Consider the following 20,876-nt stretch of genomic DNA (forward strand, 5'->3'; position numbering starts at 1 on the left):
AAAATTATCTGTAAAAAGAATATAAGGTTAACTTACAAAAGACCAGGTGGAGGTTCACTAGTCTTCAATAAAAGATAATTAACTACAGATATTAAACAGGACTCATTAAACAGTTTGTTTTGTTATTTATGCTTACTTGCAAAGTAAATAGAAACTAAATCATTTAAGTTTTAAAGTTTGTATAAATTTCAATTTAATCAAATTATATGAATTGACTTATTTAAATGTTTTACTTAGAAAGCAAACAATAAATAAAGTTTAAATATACATTAAAATTACTCATGCTTTAGAGGTTAAGAAGAACTGTTTACAACTTAGAGTATTTTTTTACTAAAAAGCTCTTGTTTATTCTGACAAAAAAAGTGTATTGATAAATAGATTTAATACACACGTTTAAAAATTATAAGGTATATTTTGTAGAAGTTAGTTGATAAATTGGTGGCCTTTCTATCTAATTTCAATAGATAATTTTAAAACATTTGTTTATGATTGTAAGACAAATACAAAAACTTAAATTCAAGCAATACAAGTTTTAATGAGATTTCAAGGGGGCATTCATAAAAAAAATCTAAATCAATAAAGAAAAGATTAAAAATGCACTATAAGGACAAACTAAAAGTATATGATAACAAAATACATTTAGATAGAAATTAATAAAACATAAATTTCATTATAGCTACAAGTAATCATATTTTATATATTTTTAAAAACTTAGTTTAGTAATTGAAAATAATTTTAAGTTGATAAAAAATGTACCAGAGCACAAATTATGATGGTTTTATATATAACTATTGATTAAATTATATATATATATATATATAAATATTATGATGGTTTCTTTTATATAAGCAAATAATCCAAATTAATAAGGGTGGACTTTAAAAACTTATATTTTACACAGTTAATTTGAAATTTCTTCAAAATTTTGCTGGAAAATTTCCACTGAATTTAAAACATGACCAATTATTTGAAATCATTTTTGAATATTTTTGTAAAAAAAATAACTACAGCAGGGTTTCCCACTTAGAGTCAAAAAAAAATATGAAGTGGTCTTTTTTTTTAATCTTTAAATAAAAGCTTTTTTAACTTTTAAAAACTAACAAAAACTAAGTTCTTCAACTAAATTGGTTATAAAATAGTTAAATATTGCAAAGAGGTAAACTAAATCTCATTAAAAATCTATTAACAAAACTGTCCTGTGAATTTTTAAAATCTTAAAGTTATCCTGAGTTTTTTATTTTAAAAACCCTGATTCAGCCTGATTTAAAATTTTTTTTTTTTAAACCTTTAGTTATCCTGACTGTGTAGCAATCCTGGTATAGTAGGGGTGGAAGAAAAATTTAATCAGTAGACTAGACTCACTTGAAAAAAATATTGTGCAAGCAAGACTTGTTAATAAAATTAGTTTTTTGGGGCAAATTTATTTTGAAAAATTGTACTAAAAGAACTCTATAAAACTAAAACCACAAAAGATAATACTTTAAAAAACACTACTGTTTACTAAACTCCAACTGCACATTTAAAAATGCTTAAAAATTTCTACTTGCAAGCTAGCCCGCAGGCTATATTATAGTACCTACCCCTAGGTAAGAGAAAGGCTTAAAAAATAATGAGTGTACATACTTTTTTATTACAATAAAACTTATTTAATAATACACACAAACTTTTTGAGTGAAGCAGATTAAATATTGTGGTATAAAGATAATAATATCATAAGTTAAACTTTTTACTTTTAGTAAATAGTAGAAGTTTTAGTTTTTTTTTAATGGAACATTTAAATAAAAGTTATTATACAGTTTATATTAGTGAAGCTAATTGTAAAAATTCCTTAAAAGTATTTTTAGTTTGTAAAACTGTTTTTAAACTCAAAATTTAATAGATCTTTTGTAATTAATCAAAACCAGTAAAGTAGCCACTAAAAGTGTACCAAAAGTGTGTACAGAAACTAGTACTGAACAAAGACAGTTTATAAGTTGTAAAACTTTTATTACAACATTTTGAACTTAATACATTTTCATAAATTTCATCATGATAGTTTTTTTCAAATCTTGTGTAGTAACAAAAGGATAAAGTAAATTTTTATAGGAAATGTGTTTACTTGATAATATATAGTGTAAGCGTTTTTGTAAATTAAACAACCACAACCTAAAGCTACTGTTCCACCTACTTTTTATCGGTTAACTTTATTAGTTGGGACTACAGTATTTTTTGTTGTAAATTTTAAGTTTGCTTTCACAAAATAAATATTTTTTTTAACTGAACAAATCTCCTTGAATTTATTGAAATTCAACTTCTTACTGTTTGGCAAAAACAACTAAAAGTTTAATATTATAAGTTTTTATATCTAATGTATAAACATTTAATTCAAACAATCACATATATACAAGGTGGCCACTGGTTTTTGAGAATGTATTTCAAGTCTTTTGAAATTCTTCAGCGAAGGTTTTTGAAAGTAATCTTTTTTGGGTCTATTTTTATTTTAAAGTTAAGTTTAGGGTAAAGAACGGTGTAACATAGTATTTCAAAACTGAAAAGATACTACTACGCTACTTTAAAAGTGGTATTATGATTAAAAAAAATCTTTGATGATGACAATTTTTTTTTTTATCTATATGATTGATTTTTTGTTTCAAATCAAAACTTTACTACTTATCATGTAAAAATTGTTTAAAATTCCAAGTTTTTCCAGATTTTTCAGTGATTTTTGTTCAAAGTTCCAATTTTTTCTATGTTTTTTTTTTCAAAATTTCTCAAATTGCAGGATTTGCAAGGATTCAAGGTTTTGTGGCCACCCTGAGTATAATCAAAAACTCTATATATATTAACTCTGCATCCAAGCAACCTTTTTTGCTTGCCTTTGTAATTGTATAAATACAGAGAATAAGAAGAATTAATGTTCTGTTAGTATTAACTTTCTTAAGCTTATAACAAACTAAGCAAACTTAAACTAGTCAAACTTTTGCTTCACAAACCTATTAACAAATACCATACATAATTTGCTGGTACATGACTATCCCTAGCTTAATATGGTAGTTAGCCAAGGACTGAAATACATATTAATCTAAAATACAAGAGCTGTTATGGAAGGTTCCAGATTGAACTTATAGGTGTTTTACAAGAAAAAAATTATTGAACAAATATGATATAAGAAATTGAAAGAGGAATTTATATCATTATGTTACATTATACAACAGGTATCATTATTGAGTATGTTGGTTGGATTCTAATGACATTGATCCAGTCTAGATTGTAGCAAATCTAATTTTTTTATATTTTAGATTAAAATTAAAAAAACTGTATTTGATAGTTAAAACTTTATTATATGAATTGAACAACAACAAAAAAGATGCTCAAAATATTTGGTTCTAGGACCTGGTGCACAAAAAACCTGTTGGTTATTTAGTTGCACACCACGGATATCTTTTAGCTTCTTGTCCAGGACTTAATAGTAACTTAATAGGAACTAATATTGTAAGTAGACTTAATAGGTTCTAGTTTAAAAAAACTGTATTTGATAGTTAAAACTTTATTATATGAATTGAACAACAACAAAAAAGATGCTCAAAATATTTGGTTCTAGGACCTGGTGCACAAAAAACCTGTTGGTTATTTAGTTGCACACCACGGATATCTTTTAGCTTCTTGTCCAGGACTTAATAGTAACTTAATAGGAACTAATATTGTAAGTAGACTTAATAGGTTCTAGTTTAATGTTTATCAACAGAGTTGTACTAGTTTATATGCCTAAATATATATTTTTCAGCATACTTTCTAACTTGATTAATTTTCTTCTCATGCAAAATGATGTTATTGAGATTAGTATTTTTAGTTTTACTTAATACAAATTTTATGCTTGTTTTGATTTAAGTTCAAGCTATTTTACTATCTTATTAGCTTATAGTTTATTGAAAGACTAAAAAATACGCTTAAATGTTTGGTCCTAGGACCTGGTGCACTAAAAACCTTTTGGTTATTGAGTTGTACACCATGAATACTTTTTGATGTCTTGTCCAGGATTTAAAAGAGTTAAAGTAAATGAGTGCTATATAGCTCAATAACCAAAAGACATTTTACGCACCAGGTCAAACAACTTTAGTTTTGAGCATAGATTGTTTTTTGGTTATCAATGAAATACTTAACTTAATGAGATTTACATTCAGCAATATAATCTGAAAATCATAAATAATGAGACTTTAGCTGTATTTATGTAAAGTTTTGAAAAATAAAAGTCCCAGTTATGAGAAATGTCAGATATTTAATAACAATGAAAAAAACAAAGAGAGTCAGCTAAAAACTTTAATAATAACTAAAGAATTATAAGCAGAAGACTTACAACTAAATAAATAAAAATAAACCGGGTTTTTTTATAAATATTCATTTGAAAAACTTACAACAATTTCTATAAATGTTTATTAAATATTAGTCCTTAAAAATACAGTAAACTGTGTCTTATTTATGTACCACTAAATTCAAAAGATTAAAAACGTTAACATGTAATTAAAAAACAGACAGAGTACAACAAGAAACATGTAAAACTATTTCTAAAAAAATTTAATTTTACTGCAACAAAAAAAAACTTTTGGACTATTTACATTGCTCTTTAAACACAGATACTAGCTTAGCTTGTTCTCCATAAGAAAATAAAAACTATGTGCGAGCAACCATAGTTTGTATTGTAAAGATAAAATAACAACCAAACTGTTCTTAAACTATAAATAAGATTAGAGGTAGTTGTATCATAATAATAATAAACAGAAGTTATTTTAATATTTGACGGTGAAGGCAATAACAGTAAAAAGTTCGCACTGTATTATAATTAATCATCTCCATAACGGCTATTTGAAATATAAAATTGGTACTTTAATCCGTATAAAAACTAGTACAGTAATGATGATACATACATTTATGTATAAAAAAAATCTTAATTTCAAATGAAATTTCAAACAGCTTTTATAAATTTAACATCTATATAGAAAATAGGAATATTTTGCAATTTGTTTTTTGTTAACTTAAAATTTTTTGATCTACGTATATCAAAAGTTCATGTAGATAACTAAATATGTTTTTGTAAAACAATAAACTTAATAAAATTTTAAGATTATGCGTTATGATAGGTAAATAAAATTATATGTACAATGCAATGCTATTGTAAAGTAATTTTGAAACTATTAATGGAAAACTTTGAAACAAAAGACTAAACTATCAGATAATAAACAAATTATAAAATTAAGACATTTTCTAAAAAATCTATCAAAATTTTACATGCCGTCTTTATAAATGTTTTATACGGCGTAAACACATATAAAAAAGAAAACTTATTTAATAAGTTTTAAAGTATAAAGCTAGAGTACTCGAAATTGAAAGTATTGATATCAATTTGAATAAAAGGAAACAAACTTGTTTAAACTTTCTTTAAATAAAATTAAACAACAAAAATAAAACTTAGTAACAAAATTACAACAATTTAAACAAAATAGAACTATAAACAAGTTTTTGTTTCATAAACTTGGCTTATTAGTTGTTAAGTATTAGTATTAATGTTTGTACGGTACACTACTGTTTTTTATCCGAACATATCTTGCATGCTGCAACTGCCTGTTAACTTAATGTTGCACAAGTTTTTTACTAATATATATATATATTAAATGTATTGACAAAGACTTTACTTTGTTGTGAATTTTTTGTAAAACTTATACCAATAAGGAGATTAAGGAGGCCTGTCGTGGTAAACTTCCGTTTAACTTGCTATCAATATTTTCCTGAATCAGCTGGCGGTAGATTTAAAATTAATGTTCCTGAAATGTTTTTTTGTAATTTAATTTTTGTTTGTACTAATTCGAACAAAATTGATGGCGGTTTATTTATGAATCTTACCTTTAACTTTAAAGATCTTGTGGTTTGGGTCACTGTTAGGCGGTGGGTCTTTGACGATTCGGGTTCTGGCATCGGGCTTAGTATTCGTTTAAATAGTCATCACCTATAGGTTAACATTGATTATTCTTCGATTGCTTGCAAAACTTATTTGTTTTGGTGTTCAAATTAAAATATTTGTTGACATATATAACTAACTTAACAACAGGTAAACTTACTCTAAACTTTAATATCTACATATAGACTTTGAAAGATGTTCTGATCTTTTCAAACATAAATTGTTTCAAGTATTTTAGTAATTGCTAGCAATATAGTAAGAACATCAGATGGTTTTTTTCAACCTGTAGCTATTTTTCATTTATCTAACTCTTCAAACACCATTTAAACAAATTTTGTAAAAGATAATAAACGTTGTTTACAACTTACCCACTAATATGTATACTGAAACTATTACATTGGTCTACTCCAGACATTGTAACGTTTTAATAAATTAATTATCTTAACGTATATATTTTATATGTTTTAATTTAATTTAGTTTAAAATGTCATAAAATAAGTGATTCGTTTATAGTATAATTAATATAGAAAGAAAAACTACTTTCCTTAAAAACAGTTTGAAAAAGTTTAAAAAAAACTTTAACTTTGATTTTTAAAAAAACTTACATTAATTTTGTAGAAAACTTTCAGTATTACATATTTTTAACTTTCAAGAACTATTTTATACAAAGTAAACGTAATGGCTGAGATGAATTAAATCATCATACAAAATACAGTCTATAAAAAATCAATAATAAAACAATTATATTTATTTTTTATAGAATAAAAAAAAACATTACTTGTGAATTTTAAAATTTGTAGTAAAATTTTTTTTTTGAAAAAAAAGACTTTATTTTTAGTCTTTTTACAAAATTTTTATTTATTATAATTATCTAAACTCATAAGTAATGTTATTTTTTGTAATTTAAGAAACATTTTCCAAAATTTGAAGAAGATTGCTTGAAAAATGAAGTAGGAGATAGTTTTTTAGTAATTTTTTAAATTTACGAGAAAACTGACCTAGAAAAATTTGCAGCCCAAAAGTTTTAATTTAGGGGATTTTTTGAGAAAAAAATTGCGCACCCCCTGACCAAAATACCGCGCTACGCCACTGGTGTGTATAATAAATTAAAAAAAAATTTTATTAAGAAAAATTTACAAATCAATGTACAATAAGTAATTCAATTAGTTTCCATTGTACATCACCACACTCACTAATGTAAGCTAAAATTAATAGCAAAATTTCATGTGTAGGCTGGTCACTCTACAAGGCAAACAATAAATTCTGTTGTATTTATTGATTTATGTTAAAGGTAAATTTTACCTGTTTCTATTTACTAGTTACGAGAATAAAAGTTCTTTATCAATGTTTTAATATTTATATCCTTTTAAAAATATTGTTTATTAATAAAATATCCATTGAAAAATATAAATACGACTTTAGCTCATATAACTATCTTTTTTGAAGATTTTATTCTATGACGTTTTAACTAATACATTTAGTTGAAAAAATTTTAAGTTTTTGTTTGTGCTACTTATAATTTAGTGTTAAATTAAGTGCAGATATTTTCTTAAATTGTGTTTAAGCTTGATAAAGAAGTTTAAAGGACTTAAATGTATCTTTTTTAAAAACTTTAAAACAAAATATTATAAATAGCTCAGTTCTATTATTAAAACACATAAATTTTTTAAATTTAAAAATCATATTTTGTTCAACAAAAATTATAAATTTTGTTCGTTTGTACAATTTTAATGCATAAACAATTTAAAAGTTAGCTGATTATCAAAGTATAAAACAGTGCTCGGAAAACTTCTTACCATTGCTTAATTTTGATTGTTTTTTAAATAAAATCATTATAAATTAAAAAAGTTTTAGCTTTTAACTTATAATGTTTGTTTATGTATAGTGTTAATAACTTGATAATTTTTACATCTTAAATAATAGCTTCTATTGTTTTGCATAGATACTGCTAAAATAAATACTAGTTATATAATAATTTTGTAAACTTTACTCTAATCATAAATTTCAAATGAAATTTAGGTAAACAAACATTTAAAAACACTTAAAAAACATTTATTCAAATGTTCAAAATATGTGGGTAATAATCAATTTAGTTAATTTTTTGTTAAAATATTCTTAGTGTTTATAAATGTTCATTTACATTAGTTTCATTATTAGTCTTGTAATCTTACTGTACTTTACAATGTATAGTTTTATACAACTTGTAGCTAAGATTTCTTAAATATTCAGTTTTTGGCGCTAATTTTAGCTATTTTTCACAGTTTTATTGTTGATAATAACTAATGTAAAGTCGAAATGTCGTCTAAAACAAAAAATTATGCGTATCTTTAATCGTTTTAATTTATGAAAGACTTAAATATGAAAAAAGCGATTAAAATTGTAATAAATTACCAGTGGAATAAATGAATTTGATTGAAAGCTTTTTAACCCTTATCTAGATAATATTTAGGGATCTACCGGATCTGGCCGTTTTTTGCTTGGATCCAGATCCGAACAGATCCTAATTCTAAAAAAATCCGTACTCAGTACAACACTAAATTTATATTAACTGTATATCTTATTTTTTATCAGTCAAACATAGAAACATGTTATCTATGAATAATTTAAGTAGTTTGTAAAAAAAAGAAAATCAGAAATACTTTTTTTATTGATTTTTTTTTATAGATTTATCTAAATTCGTTTCAAAGTATCACTATGGTCGTATTTCTTTCTTTTTATGTTAAGACTTTTTTAAGCCATGGTAATTTTATTTTCATATCTATTTTACGTACGTCTCGTATTAATAAAACTTTAAATCAATATTTAATATCATCTTACAATAGATCATATATGTTATTGCTTTAGTTAAAATAAGTAAAGCATTTTTTAAGCACTTATTTAACATAGTATTTTCTTAAGGGTAGGTTTTGACTAACAGATTGTTTGTTACTAAATAGGAGCTAGTTGTAAAAGATCAAATTTTTTTTTACAAAATTTTAGATTTTAAGCAGCCTTGTCGATTTTAAAATGATTTAAAACTAAAAAGAAATTAATATTTGCAAAAGGTTTTTCTGATAAGTTTACCCCTCAGACTTGAAAAGTAGCTCACTTTTTTTACAGATAAAAAACAAGTTAAAATAATTTATGCTAAATTTAGTTCAACACTAACAGTTTAGAAAATTTTAACAATCTGGATCAAGTTTCAGCCAGATCTTGATTTGAATAAAGTTCCAGCAAATAGATCACTAGAAATAAACAGAAGGGTACCTTCTAAGTACAAAGTAAGCTTCCAAGCCTTTTTGGATTTGCGAAGCAAATAAACTAATGTTATTGAGCAGACATAAACATATTTATAAAATCTTCAAAAATATCTAGTAATCATTTCATTTTGAATTCAAAATATTCTTCAATTCTTATAGTTAAAGTTTAAATAGAACCATTTTAGTTTTCAACTATAAAGAATGAGTTCTTTACTTAATGGTTTTAAATATAAGAACAAACAAATTGATTATTTTACGCAAGTGACATCTAAAAGTTTGATTTTTTAGCTACAAATTATACAAAAAAAAATCGAATTGTATTAACTTTTTAAAAAATTATTTATTTAGCTTTAAAAAAGTGAAAATCTTTAAGCCTAACTGCAATCAACCATTGTATATTTTTTACAATAGTTTTAGTAACTTTACATTAAATTGTTTAATTTTATATGTTTTTGTTTTAAAAACTAACATTTCATATTTGAATAAGATTTATCTAAGCACTGACGAGGTTTTGACCGAAACTTAGTTTGAAAAATAAGTTCTTGAAAGAATAAATTCATTAAATGACAATGAATTTAAATCTAAAATGAAAATCTGAAATAAAGTACAGAACAAATAACAAAATAAGTATTGGTTTGTCATTAAACACTTTTTTGCTACATCTAACTCGCTTTTTTGGTAGCACTTTTAGTTCGGTTATTTTCAAAGAATCTTGTATTTTTTATCGGTTTGGTGAGATTTAGTAGTCATTCACCGTCGGTTTTTTCTTTCTGATAAGTTTTATAATTCTTCTTCTAACTGTCTTGATATAGACTTTCATCGTTTACTTTTAAAATTAATTTATGTTACAATCTTATGGAGAGTTGTTATAAGGTAGAATCGGTAACATCAGTATAAACTGTTCTTATGAAAAATTTATAATGTTCTCAAGTTTAAATAACTGAAATTGTTAAAGCTTTAATGATTAAGTATTTTCAAGTATGCAGTCTTAGCTTTTGGAAATACAAGTTAAACATAAATCGAACTTTTAAGTTACGCTTTTTCAGGCTATCAAAAAAAATCACTGATTTTTAAATGTGGCTAAAACTATAAAAATATTTTATAAAAACAGTAAATAAACATCTAAAATGCATACAACATTTTTACAGACACTATATTAGAGAAATTTTGTTTTACTTAAAAAAGTTTGTTTTTCTAGTACTTTCTTTTCGTGTAAACTTTATAATTAAACTATTTTGGTTTAGAAAACTTATTAATAAATTGATTATTTCTCGTAACTGGAAATATATTTAGCAAGTGGAAACTTACAAAACTTCGATACTACGTTGTATTTTTTCAAGGGTTGCTACTTAGTTAAAAAACAGCAGCCTTGGTCGCCAGAAATTTATTTTAGTCAATGGGTCAAGCTCATATAAATCAATTAAGTCATGTAGCCGGAATATAATTTTTAAGCTTCAATCTATTTTAACAGAGTAGTGCAACCTTATAGTTTCAGGGTTGCCAATGGTTTTTTGTTAAGTTCTTCCAGATTTTCAAAAGTTCAAGTTTTTGGAAATACTTCTAGTACAAAGTGAAACTTAAGGTAAAAAACTGTCTTTAACAGTTTAATATTCTGAAAAGTTACTGTAAAACTATTTTAAATGTCTTATGATAAAGAAAAATTCAACATACAAAATCATTTGATTGCAATGTCTATAACTAATTTGTTACCTTAAATTAGTTTACTTAAAATCATTCAAGGAGTAGAATTAAAATTTTTAAGTAAAAAATCATTATTAGATGTAGAATATTGCAGCTGATTTTTAATTTAAAAAGTAAATACAAATATCTAAGAGCAGTCATAGTAGCAAGGTTATTATTTTATTTATGACTTATTGCTGTGTTAACTATAAGCATTACACTTTTTTAAGTCACCATTTATTTTAAATTAAACTTGCCGCAAGCTTTCAGAATTAAATAAAACTGGTCTGAGTTTTTATAGATAGTCAGAGTTTATAAAACTATGAACTATACTAGGATCAATTTATCAGTAATTAACTTTTTAGTATTTTAAAAATTTAAGGATCTTAATTTACCTGGCTTCTTTACTCATATGTAATATTTATCTTTTTGTTTTATATTCGAGTTCTAGCCATAAGTTTTTAGTATTTACACTTAATAGTTTATTTTTCTTATAGGTTATGATAGCAGCAAAGTTTGTTTAAAAAATATTATATATAAGGCTAATATTAAAATTTAATTTACTTTACAAAAACGTGAAAAAACAACGATAAAAAGTAAGTGTCTTTTATTAGAAAATTAAAACAAAAACTTTATAAACCAATTTAAACAAGGTTTGTATTTCAAGGCTTCACTGAAAATAAACAAACACAAAAATTAAAAACTAACTTAAGACAGTTTCACATGTTTATTACTTAGAACTGCTCGGTAAAATCTCTTGAACGTATATTGTGTCACTGCAAACAGAAGCTTGTTGTATAGAGAAATAACTTTAGCGAAGCTCTTGGGAGGCGAAGAGTAAGCCCGAAAAAAGTATAAAAATTTAACAAACGATCCTGGAAAAAAAATTGTTGTTTGTAAAAACTAGAGAGTTTACAGCAGAGCGATTTTACAGAAGGAGGGTTTTTGAGTAGAAATGAAATTGATGAGAGCGATTTAATGAAAATGTTACATTTCCATTTCGAACTGGCTGCCCTCTTCTTCTGCAGTGTGGTTTTCTGTTAAAATAAATTATGTTTCTGATGGTTTAATATAACACAGAACTCATTGTTGTTTTATTATTTAAAAACTTTATTTTTCTTAAATTTGAAATTTATGGTCTAGGAAAAACAGACAAAGCAGAATTGTTTATGAATTTTTAATTTTTAAAAATTTTCGGTTAAAAAAAGTAATCATACAATAAAAAAAATTTTGTTTATATCATGTTAACCATTTATAATCTATCATAACTTTATTTGTTGAAGTTAACAACTCAAATTCAAAATCTTAATCTACTAATTAGTGATGAAAGAAACAACTTTTTTTGAAAAACTAAGTACATAAAGTTTAAGAATTTTTATTTAATTTTAAAAATTATTTGAAACGGTACATAAGTAGATTAATAAGCAAATTATTGTTTTTATTACAGTATACTTTATACATTTAGAGGACAACTTTCAGTTATGCATTTTCCAATTTAATTTATTTCAAGGTTTAGCATGAAATTATGAGAATTATTTGTTGTGATCTTGAAGACAAAATTTTAATTATAATAAATTTTAGTTTTTACGTTAATAAGTGACAAATTAATCAAAAATTGTATTTTTACATTACAAAATATATACTTAACATGTTAATTTTTTACCTAATTAAATGGGCAGTATTTTAAAATAATTTAAATCAAAACAACATACTAAGATGGTAGACTAACAAAAATTTTTTTTAACTTTCTACATAACTAAACATCTTAAACCTCTCTAGAATAAAAACTATTCACTACTACATTGTTTTGTGCTTTGTTCGAAACCGAAAAAAAATTAATGTTACGGAAAAACTATAACTTTCTCACACTTCTTTCGATACTATAACAAAATAATCTGAGTGCAACAAAACGCTTACAGTTGAAATATTCAACTTTCATTGAAAACTGAGTTGGGTGTGGCGGCCTCGCCGTTATTGCTGAACATCTGCTGGGGATGCTGCTTCTGCGGGGTGACCTGCTGGTGGTGAACGAAGTTCCTGTTGCCCTGACCCGACGCCAGGTGCTGCCCGTTGACGGTGACCGCCTGCGCCATGGCAGCCGCCGCCTGTGTCGTCGCTGCCGCGTTGAAGTACTGCTCCAGCGCCGCGTGCATCTTCGCCTCGCGCCACGCCGACAGCTGGCTCTTCTTCGGCTGACCCGCCGACGGCCTTCCCTCCTGACCGCCGTCCTGCCACGGGCCGTCGCCCTGGCTCCTGGGCGGCGCGAAATCGAACGGCTGCTGGTACTGCGAGCTCTGCTGCGGCCTGTTGGCTTCATCCACGAACACCGAGCTGGAGTTGGGGTCTTTCTGCAGCACCTGCTTGAAAGCCTCGTGCATGCTTGCCACCTGCTCGCACATGTTCTTGTACAATTGCGACGATTGCTGGATGAACGAGCGCTGTCGGTACTGCTGCAGCGGACCTGCCGCGTGGTGCGCCATCTGGTGGTCCTGCTGGAAGTGCATCGGGGGCATCCCCGGAATGAAGGGAAGCTGGGAGGCCTGCTGCCTGACTGTTGGGTGCAAAAAAGAAAAATGCATTAGCTGAGCTTTAAATTAAAAAAAAATCACTTCTTTTTACATTTGAAAGTTAAAAATATTCAACGAGATTGAAAATATTTTAACATAAGGCATTTTGTGCTGTTCAAAATTTAATTTGTTAAATAAAATAAATTTAAAAAAATCTTAGCAATTTTTGAACTGATCAAATTAATATATTTATTAAAATCTGTATTGCTTTCTCACAAAGTAGCTGCTGATAAATTCGACTTTTTATTCAAATATTAAGAATTTTAAGCTAGCTATTTATAAACAAAAATAATTTATACTAACAAAAATAACATTAATTAACAAAAAACCAAAAACCTTGTTGTTGATTTTGGTGTAAAGGATTTCTATTCATGAATGGCAATGCTTGACGCCAATCTACTCAAAATAAAAGTAAAAACAATCAACAAAACTAGCTTTATTTTCTGTATTCTATTTTTTATATACGATTATCGTATAAAAAACTTTTATAAAAGTAAAACTCAAAAAAAATATTTTATGTGAACTGTATATAATTTCATTTCTGATTGTAAATAAATCAAAATTTCAAAAAAGTTTGCATACTTTGTTGCCCACAAAAAAACTTTAACTGCTTGCTGAGCTAACTTTCTAGCTTTAAATCTTTTTCTTAATAAATTTAGCTAAAACACTTTTAACTACAAAATTTATAAATCAAGTCACTTTTTAGACTTTATACTCGCCTCAAGGCAACAAAGTTTACAAAAATTGTTGAAATGCAGAATTTGTTTCCTTTTGTGAATAACACTTTTTATCACAACTATAAATAAGTCTTTACACCATGTTTAACGAGCAAACATGTTTATCAATTATTACCTTTGTGTTATTTTTTTCTACAAAAAAAAGAAACATAATTTTGTTTAAAACTTAATTTTCATCTGAACTGAATTACCCAAAAAAAGTTAGTGTATTAATTAGTTGAATTGGTGCAAATAAATATAAAAACTTCACATGTTTTAGTGTCTATACAACTATTGTACAAAAAACATAAACTTTTTACTTTTGTTTTTTACAAAGTTGACTTCAAGTCCTAAAACTTTTTATTATTGACTAACTTTTAAGAATTATTTATAATTAGCTATGTACATTTTAAGTTCCTTAGAGTTTGGATGATAGTTGACTAAAATTAAACTGCAGTATAATATTTGCTATCATGATAATAATAATAATAAAATATTGGTTCTATTTAATGACTATACAAATAAAGAATCATTATTGATTATCATTTCAGTTACAGTTTGCTTATAATAGTTTACAAAAATTAAGGATCTTTTATTCTCTTAACTTTAAATCATTAAGCACAGTTTTTAAATACTCAGTGAGAAATATTTTAATTAAGAATATCATTTTGATTAAGAAACGAACTAGACTTACAGTATCTGTAGGTTTATTTAAAAATAAAGAAGTATACTTGAGCTACAAATATTTTAATTCAAATAATAAAATCAGCATAGATTATCAATACATACGTTTACCTAGGACTTATCTTGAATTTAATAATGCAAACTAAGTTAAAAGAATATAGTGAATGAAAAAAAATTATTATCTAATTATTGTAATTTTGCATACAAAACTTTTAAATATAATCAATTGTTTTCATTATATATCTCAACGTTTTTACAGCTTATTAAATTCCAGATGTAATCAATACTAATTTATTTACTTGGCTCAGAGTACAAATTAGTTAGGTAACCTTTTTAAAACATTAATTGAACAAATCATTAACGTTTTTGGCTTGAAACCAAACTAAGTTAGTTAGCTAATGGTAAAAAGTTCAAAAAAAAACAATATAACTTTTTTTATAAAATTTGAAGCTAACCAGAAGGCCTTGGGGTGGTTTCTTCTTTGACCTCAGAATGTTTTTTCTCGGGCACAGTCACTCCTGGAATTTCAGGCAAATTTGTGGGAGGCGTTTTGCCGAGCTCTGAGCTTCTATACTTTAGTAGAAAAGTTCTATCATAAACTATACGTGTGCCTGTAAACAAAATTGTTAGTTACTATTTGAGCTAAAAACTGTATTTTCATTAATACATCTTTAGTTTTTTTTTTTTAATTTGTCTTAACGAATTTATTTAGATGGATATTTTTTTTAGAAAACCTTAAAAAAACAAAAAAAAAATTATCCAGAGCATTTTAAGTTTTCTGTAGTTTTACTTTTAAGAGTATTAGATATTATAAAGATTTTTATTTTTTTAATTACTAGAAAAATTAAGTTTATTTAGATTTAAGAAAACTTTAAATTTCAGATCAGATTTCAGATCAAAGTAAAAACTACAAAAAATTATAAGAACCATTGTTACTTTAAAACAATTGAAAACAACTATTATTTAAGATTATAGCAGTTGAAATTCAGTTACAAAAACTTGTTAAAACTCATGAAGTACTTTAAAAAATAATATGATTGTATTACAACAAGATTGTTGGTTAGGACTTTTTTTTTTAAACATAATACCTAAAATCAAACATTGATTACAAATACTTATTTACTTAAATAAAAATAGTTAAGAAAACAGTATATTAAACTCTCAGTTATAACAATTAATTGCCTGAAAACTAATACAGTGCACTCTTATGTAGTTAAGTATTTTATAATGTATTTATGGTAATTAAATTTAAGTCATGTTTATTTTTCATAACATATGAGTTAAGTTCACTGAAAATTCAACCAAAACAACTTGTAGCTCAAAAAACATCATTGAATTATTAATATAAACTTTTCTTAGAGGCATCCAATTTCTTTTTATAATATTTTAAGGTTTCGGTTAATTTAAGAATTTTTAACTAATAAAACATGCAGGACAAATTAAATATTTAATGCTTTTATTTTTAAAAAACTTTTCTTCTTTTAAGAAAATTATTATGCTGAATTCTTAAGTATATTATTAGATTATTAAAAAAACTTTGTCAAAAACTTTTACTTAAATGTCAAAAATTCAGAATTTTTGAAGATTATATCATTAACTTTATAGTACAAACAATAAAAACTTAAGGGCATAGGGGGGGTAAACACCCTTTTTTGGTTTTTGATTTTATTTTATAGTTTTTACTACGCTAAAAGATGCTTTTTACAGATTTAAAAAAGTCAAAATAATTTTTGAGATATAGCCGGTAAAAGTCGTAGCCAACAATAGGTTCCTTATGGGAGGCGCAAACTAAAACAGCAAAAATAGACTATTTTACTAAAAATCTATCTTCTCCTACGTTTTTTGAGATAACTACCTTAAACTTTCAGGAAATGTTTCTTGATATATTTAGAAAATTCTGTCGGAAGGAATTTTGAAAAAAATAAATAATAAAAATTTTATATAAAAATTAAACAAAAAAAACAGTTTTTTTTTAGTTTTTTTGTTATAGAATTTTTATTTTTTAATTTTTTAAAATTCTGTTCCGACAGAATTTTCTGAATACTGCAAGAAACATTTCCTGAAAATTTGAAGTAGTTATCTCAAAAAACGTAGGAGGAGATAGATTTTTAGTGATTTCTAGTTATTTGCCGTTTTAGTTTGCGCCTCCCATAAGGATCCTATTGTTGCCTCCAACTTTGACCGGCTGTATCTCAAAAAATATTTTGAATTTTTTAAATCTGTAAAAAGCATCTTGTAGCTTAGTAAAAACTTAATAAAATAAGATCAAAAACCAAAAAAGGAGGTTTACCCCCCCTATGCCCTTACGCAACAACAATAAATTTTTCAGTACATTTGAAAACAAAAAGTAACTCTGTTTTACTACTAATTAGAAAACTATCCATGACTATATTAAACAAACTTTGTAATGTACGACAGACTTATAAATAATATTTCAGTATTTAGAAAATAAAGCTTATAACCTAACTGTATTTATTTTAAATAACTTTCTGAATGTTTTAAATATAGTTTTTCTTTACATTTTTAACATAGGTTTTTTAAACATAAGTTCTGGCGTTTGGATCCTGTAGAATATTAGTTGTTATTTTTTTTACATTAGGTAGAAATATAGTAATTTAAGTACAGTTAAAAATTAAAAAAAACTTTAATCAATCAATTTGCTAACAGCTTTTCAATCAGGGGCCGGAAAACTGCGCCCAGTGGGCCAAATGTGGAAACAAAACTTACATTAAGGCTCTTAATTTAATTATTAATTTTTACTAGTGCTTAATCATTGCATATTTTATCACATTTTTGCTTAAGAAAAAATTTTTTATATAGATTTGTATAATTACTTTAAAAAATTATATAGATTTACATAAGTAGCCAACAAAGATTTTTTATATGATAATTGGCAAGAAACTTACCAAAGGGTGCCTACCCCTTGTTTTAAATCATTGAATTGTGCATCATTAGCTTTTAGTTTTCATTAAAATAAGCATTATTTAAATTTTAACAGAAACTACATTTCAAACATTATTTTTCAATTTCAATTTTTAAGCTAACTTATTATACTACGCTTAATTTTAGTCTGTTTTACTATTAACTAGAAAACTATTCAAGATTATCTTAAATAAACTTTTTAACGTACGACAGACTTATAAATACTATTGTAGTAACACTGTTACATGTAACACAACATTTGTATATAAACTTAAACATTCAAACCTCCAGGGGTAGTAGAAAACATAGTTCCACCAGGTGTAGTACCATAGTCATCAGGAAGGTCTGATAGATGATTAATCTGCAGTTTTTTTTTCATTTAATACAGTAAAACATTGTAAAAGTTTATTTAAAATAATATGTTATGTTTTAATCTAATGTTTTAAATTTTAAGCCTAACTAATGTGAATCACTTTTTTGAATTAGTTAGTATTATATACATTTATCATCTACTTTGACTACTTGTTATTTATATCTTGTTAGGCAATTTTTAGAGGTGCTGAACTCGAAATATGCACTTGCTTATGTAAGAATGCAGATACTCTTTTACAGATTGGTATTAAGGGCAAAAGGGGTCTAATATTTTTTTTACATAAATAAAAGTTGACCCTAATTATTAGGTTAAGAGTAGCTTTTTTCCGGTGCATAACTTATTTAAAAAATATAACAGAATACATTTCATTTTCTTTAAATTTATTTTTGTACTTTCGTAGTAAGGCTCATCAGAAATAGTTTCTTACTGAATTGGAATGAATACAAATTGAAATAAAATCATACATACTGAAGTTTAAAGTTTTAAGATTTAAAATGACGTAATAATCAAATGTTAAAAATTAAATAAGTGCTTATGCTAAGTAAATTTGGTATACTAATAAAACTTGTTAGAATTAAAACAATCTAAATAAACAAGCGATAAAAATTAAAATTAAAACTATACTTAAAAATAAAATTTAACAAGAAACTAATTACTTTAAAATTACTTATATAAGAATTTAAAAAATCTAGTTTGGTATACGTATACTTTAAATTTTATTTTTAAGTATAGTTTTAATTTTATGTTTAATCGCTTGTTTATTTAGATTGTTTTAATTCTAAAGAGTTTTTTTAGTATACCAAATTTACTTAGTATAAGCACTTATTTAATTTTTAACAATTGATTATTATGTCATTTTATATCTTAAAACTTTTAACTTCAGTATGATTTTATTTCAATTTGTATTCATTCCAATTCATAAGAAACTATTTCTGATGGCCTTACTACGAAAGTACTAAAATAAATTTAAAGAAAATGAAATGTATTCTGTTATATTTTTTAAATAAGTCAAGAGTATAAGCTATAAGATAATTTTTATAGAATAAAAAAATTGTTTTAATTTCTAGATTTAACCAGTTTTGTATAAAAAAAAACTCATGCAACCATATGGAATCAAAAATTTTCAAAGGCAATTTTCTAGGAATTAAAAAAAATCACTATAAAACCATCTCCTTCTTAATTTTTAAAGCATCTTATTTCAAATTTTCAAGAAATGTTCTTTTAAATATTAAAAACAACTTACAGGAAGCACATTATAGAAAATTTAATTTTATAAAATTTGAAAAATTGTTTGATGTATGGACAGCAATTTTTTTCATTTTCAACTAACTAAGAGCTTTGAAAAAATTGATAAAAAATTATCTTATCATTTATTTTTGAAGCTATTGACCTTAAACTTTTGGAAAATGTTCCTTGCACTCCCATGAAACACTTTCCATGAAACAAATTGTAAGTGTATTTTGATAGTATAGCTTTTCAGAATTATGTGGCTAACAAAAGACTTTTTCTATTTAAGCTAAGATGCTAACTAAAAAAAAATAAACAAGTTCGTACTACAGTTAAAAAAATCACTTGAAGTAAGAATATTCAAAAAAAATTGATCAAGTTGCTAGATTTAGAATTTTAAAATACAATTTGTTATTTTTTTGTGTGCATCATTGTTGAGATTTATAACTAGGCCAAAAAATCATAAACCCTTAGTTACAGAGCAAACCCAATTCTGATTCAACAAGTAGAAGAATACAAATAACAAAAACAGATTATATAAATGCACTAAATTATTCAATTTTTAGCCACAAAAAAATCAATTTTACTAAAGCAAAAAAGTGGTTTATGTCAGTAGCTTCCATTCACAATTAGTTTTTAGAACTTAATAAATCACAAAACATACCTGAACCCTTTTGATGGGTATATTCTTGGATGGAGTTGCCATTTTTAAACACAATTGTAGACAGGAAAGTAAGATAACTATTTATTAATGCATAGACCCTGTAAAAGAATATAATATTTCAGTTCAAGACAAGCTATCAGTTTAAACTTATTAAACACTGAACAAAAATAATTTTATTTAGAGAAAACTGTTTAATGTTAGTCTTTGAACTTTAATGTTAGTCTTATTTAATTTTTATTTATATTTTATCTTTTTTAAATATTTTTTTTGTTTAAGTTTAAATTTTGCAACAATGATAATATTATTTAATTCAAGTTGCTATCACAATCACATAGTATTGTAAAAATATTTAAAGCAGTGGGTAATAATTTACATAGTTATAAAATCTTAAATGCTGAAAAGTTGACTTAAAATTAAGTTAAGAAAGAACTAAAATTTTTAAAGATGTTGATCAAACTTGATTAAACAAAGATTTTTATGGGTGGTGAAAACTAAACAATGTGAAGTTTAATTCTCAAAAGCTTGTATGTAGCCTTTTTTCTAAAACAAAAGTCTTTACTTCTTTTTACAAAATATATAATTGATTACATCAGTGTTATTTTTAATAATTTTATACTTGTTGACTACACAAAAATTCTATAACTGACTTTTAATCATAGATTTTGTTTTTAGGAACTATGGACTTGAAACAAGGGTTTTTAAAACAAGGCTAAGAAAAAATGTACTAATCTTTTTGCTTTAATATATACTCATGCTTTGAAACTATATTTTTCAATAAAGAAACCATTTTTAGAACATAATTATAAAGGGTTGCCACTCTTTTAGGAAAAAATCAAGCTTGAGTTTATGAGAAAACTTAAAAATAAAAAAAACAA

The 20,876-nt window shown here is 25.2% G+C and overlaps 1 protein-coding gene across 1 annotated transcript; it reads right to left on the reverse strand.

The window, feature by feature from the left end:
* Positions 1 to 11,438: 11,438 nt before the first annotated feature.
* LOC145844037 (eukaryotic translation initiation factor 4E-binding protein 1-like) lies at positions 11,439 to 20,104 on the reverse strand. The gene is made up of 4 exons (XM_082951365.1): positions 20,002 to 20,104; positions 18,023 to 18,098; positions 15,271 to 15,426; positions 11,439 to 11,885 (listed from the first exon to the last, which is right to left on the reverse strand). The coding sequence occupies exons 1-4, from the start codon at positions 20,041 to 20,043 to the stop codon at positions 11,836 to 11,838; spliced, it is 324 nt and encodes a 107-aa protein (XP_082807491.1). The 5' UTR covers positions 20,044 to 20,104; the 3' UTR covers positions 11,439 to 11,835.
* Between the last annotated feature and the right edge of the window lie 772 nt (positions 20,105 to 20,876).

This window comes from Thalia democratica, chromosome 9 (assembly GCF_965202585.1).
Source record: "Thalia democratica chromosome 9, ktThaDemo2.hap1.1, whole genome shotgun sequence".
Taxonomy (NCBI): domain Eukaryota; kingdom Metazoa; phylum Chordata; class Thaliacea; order Salpida; family Salpidae; genus Thalia; species Thalia democratica.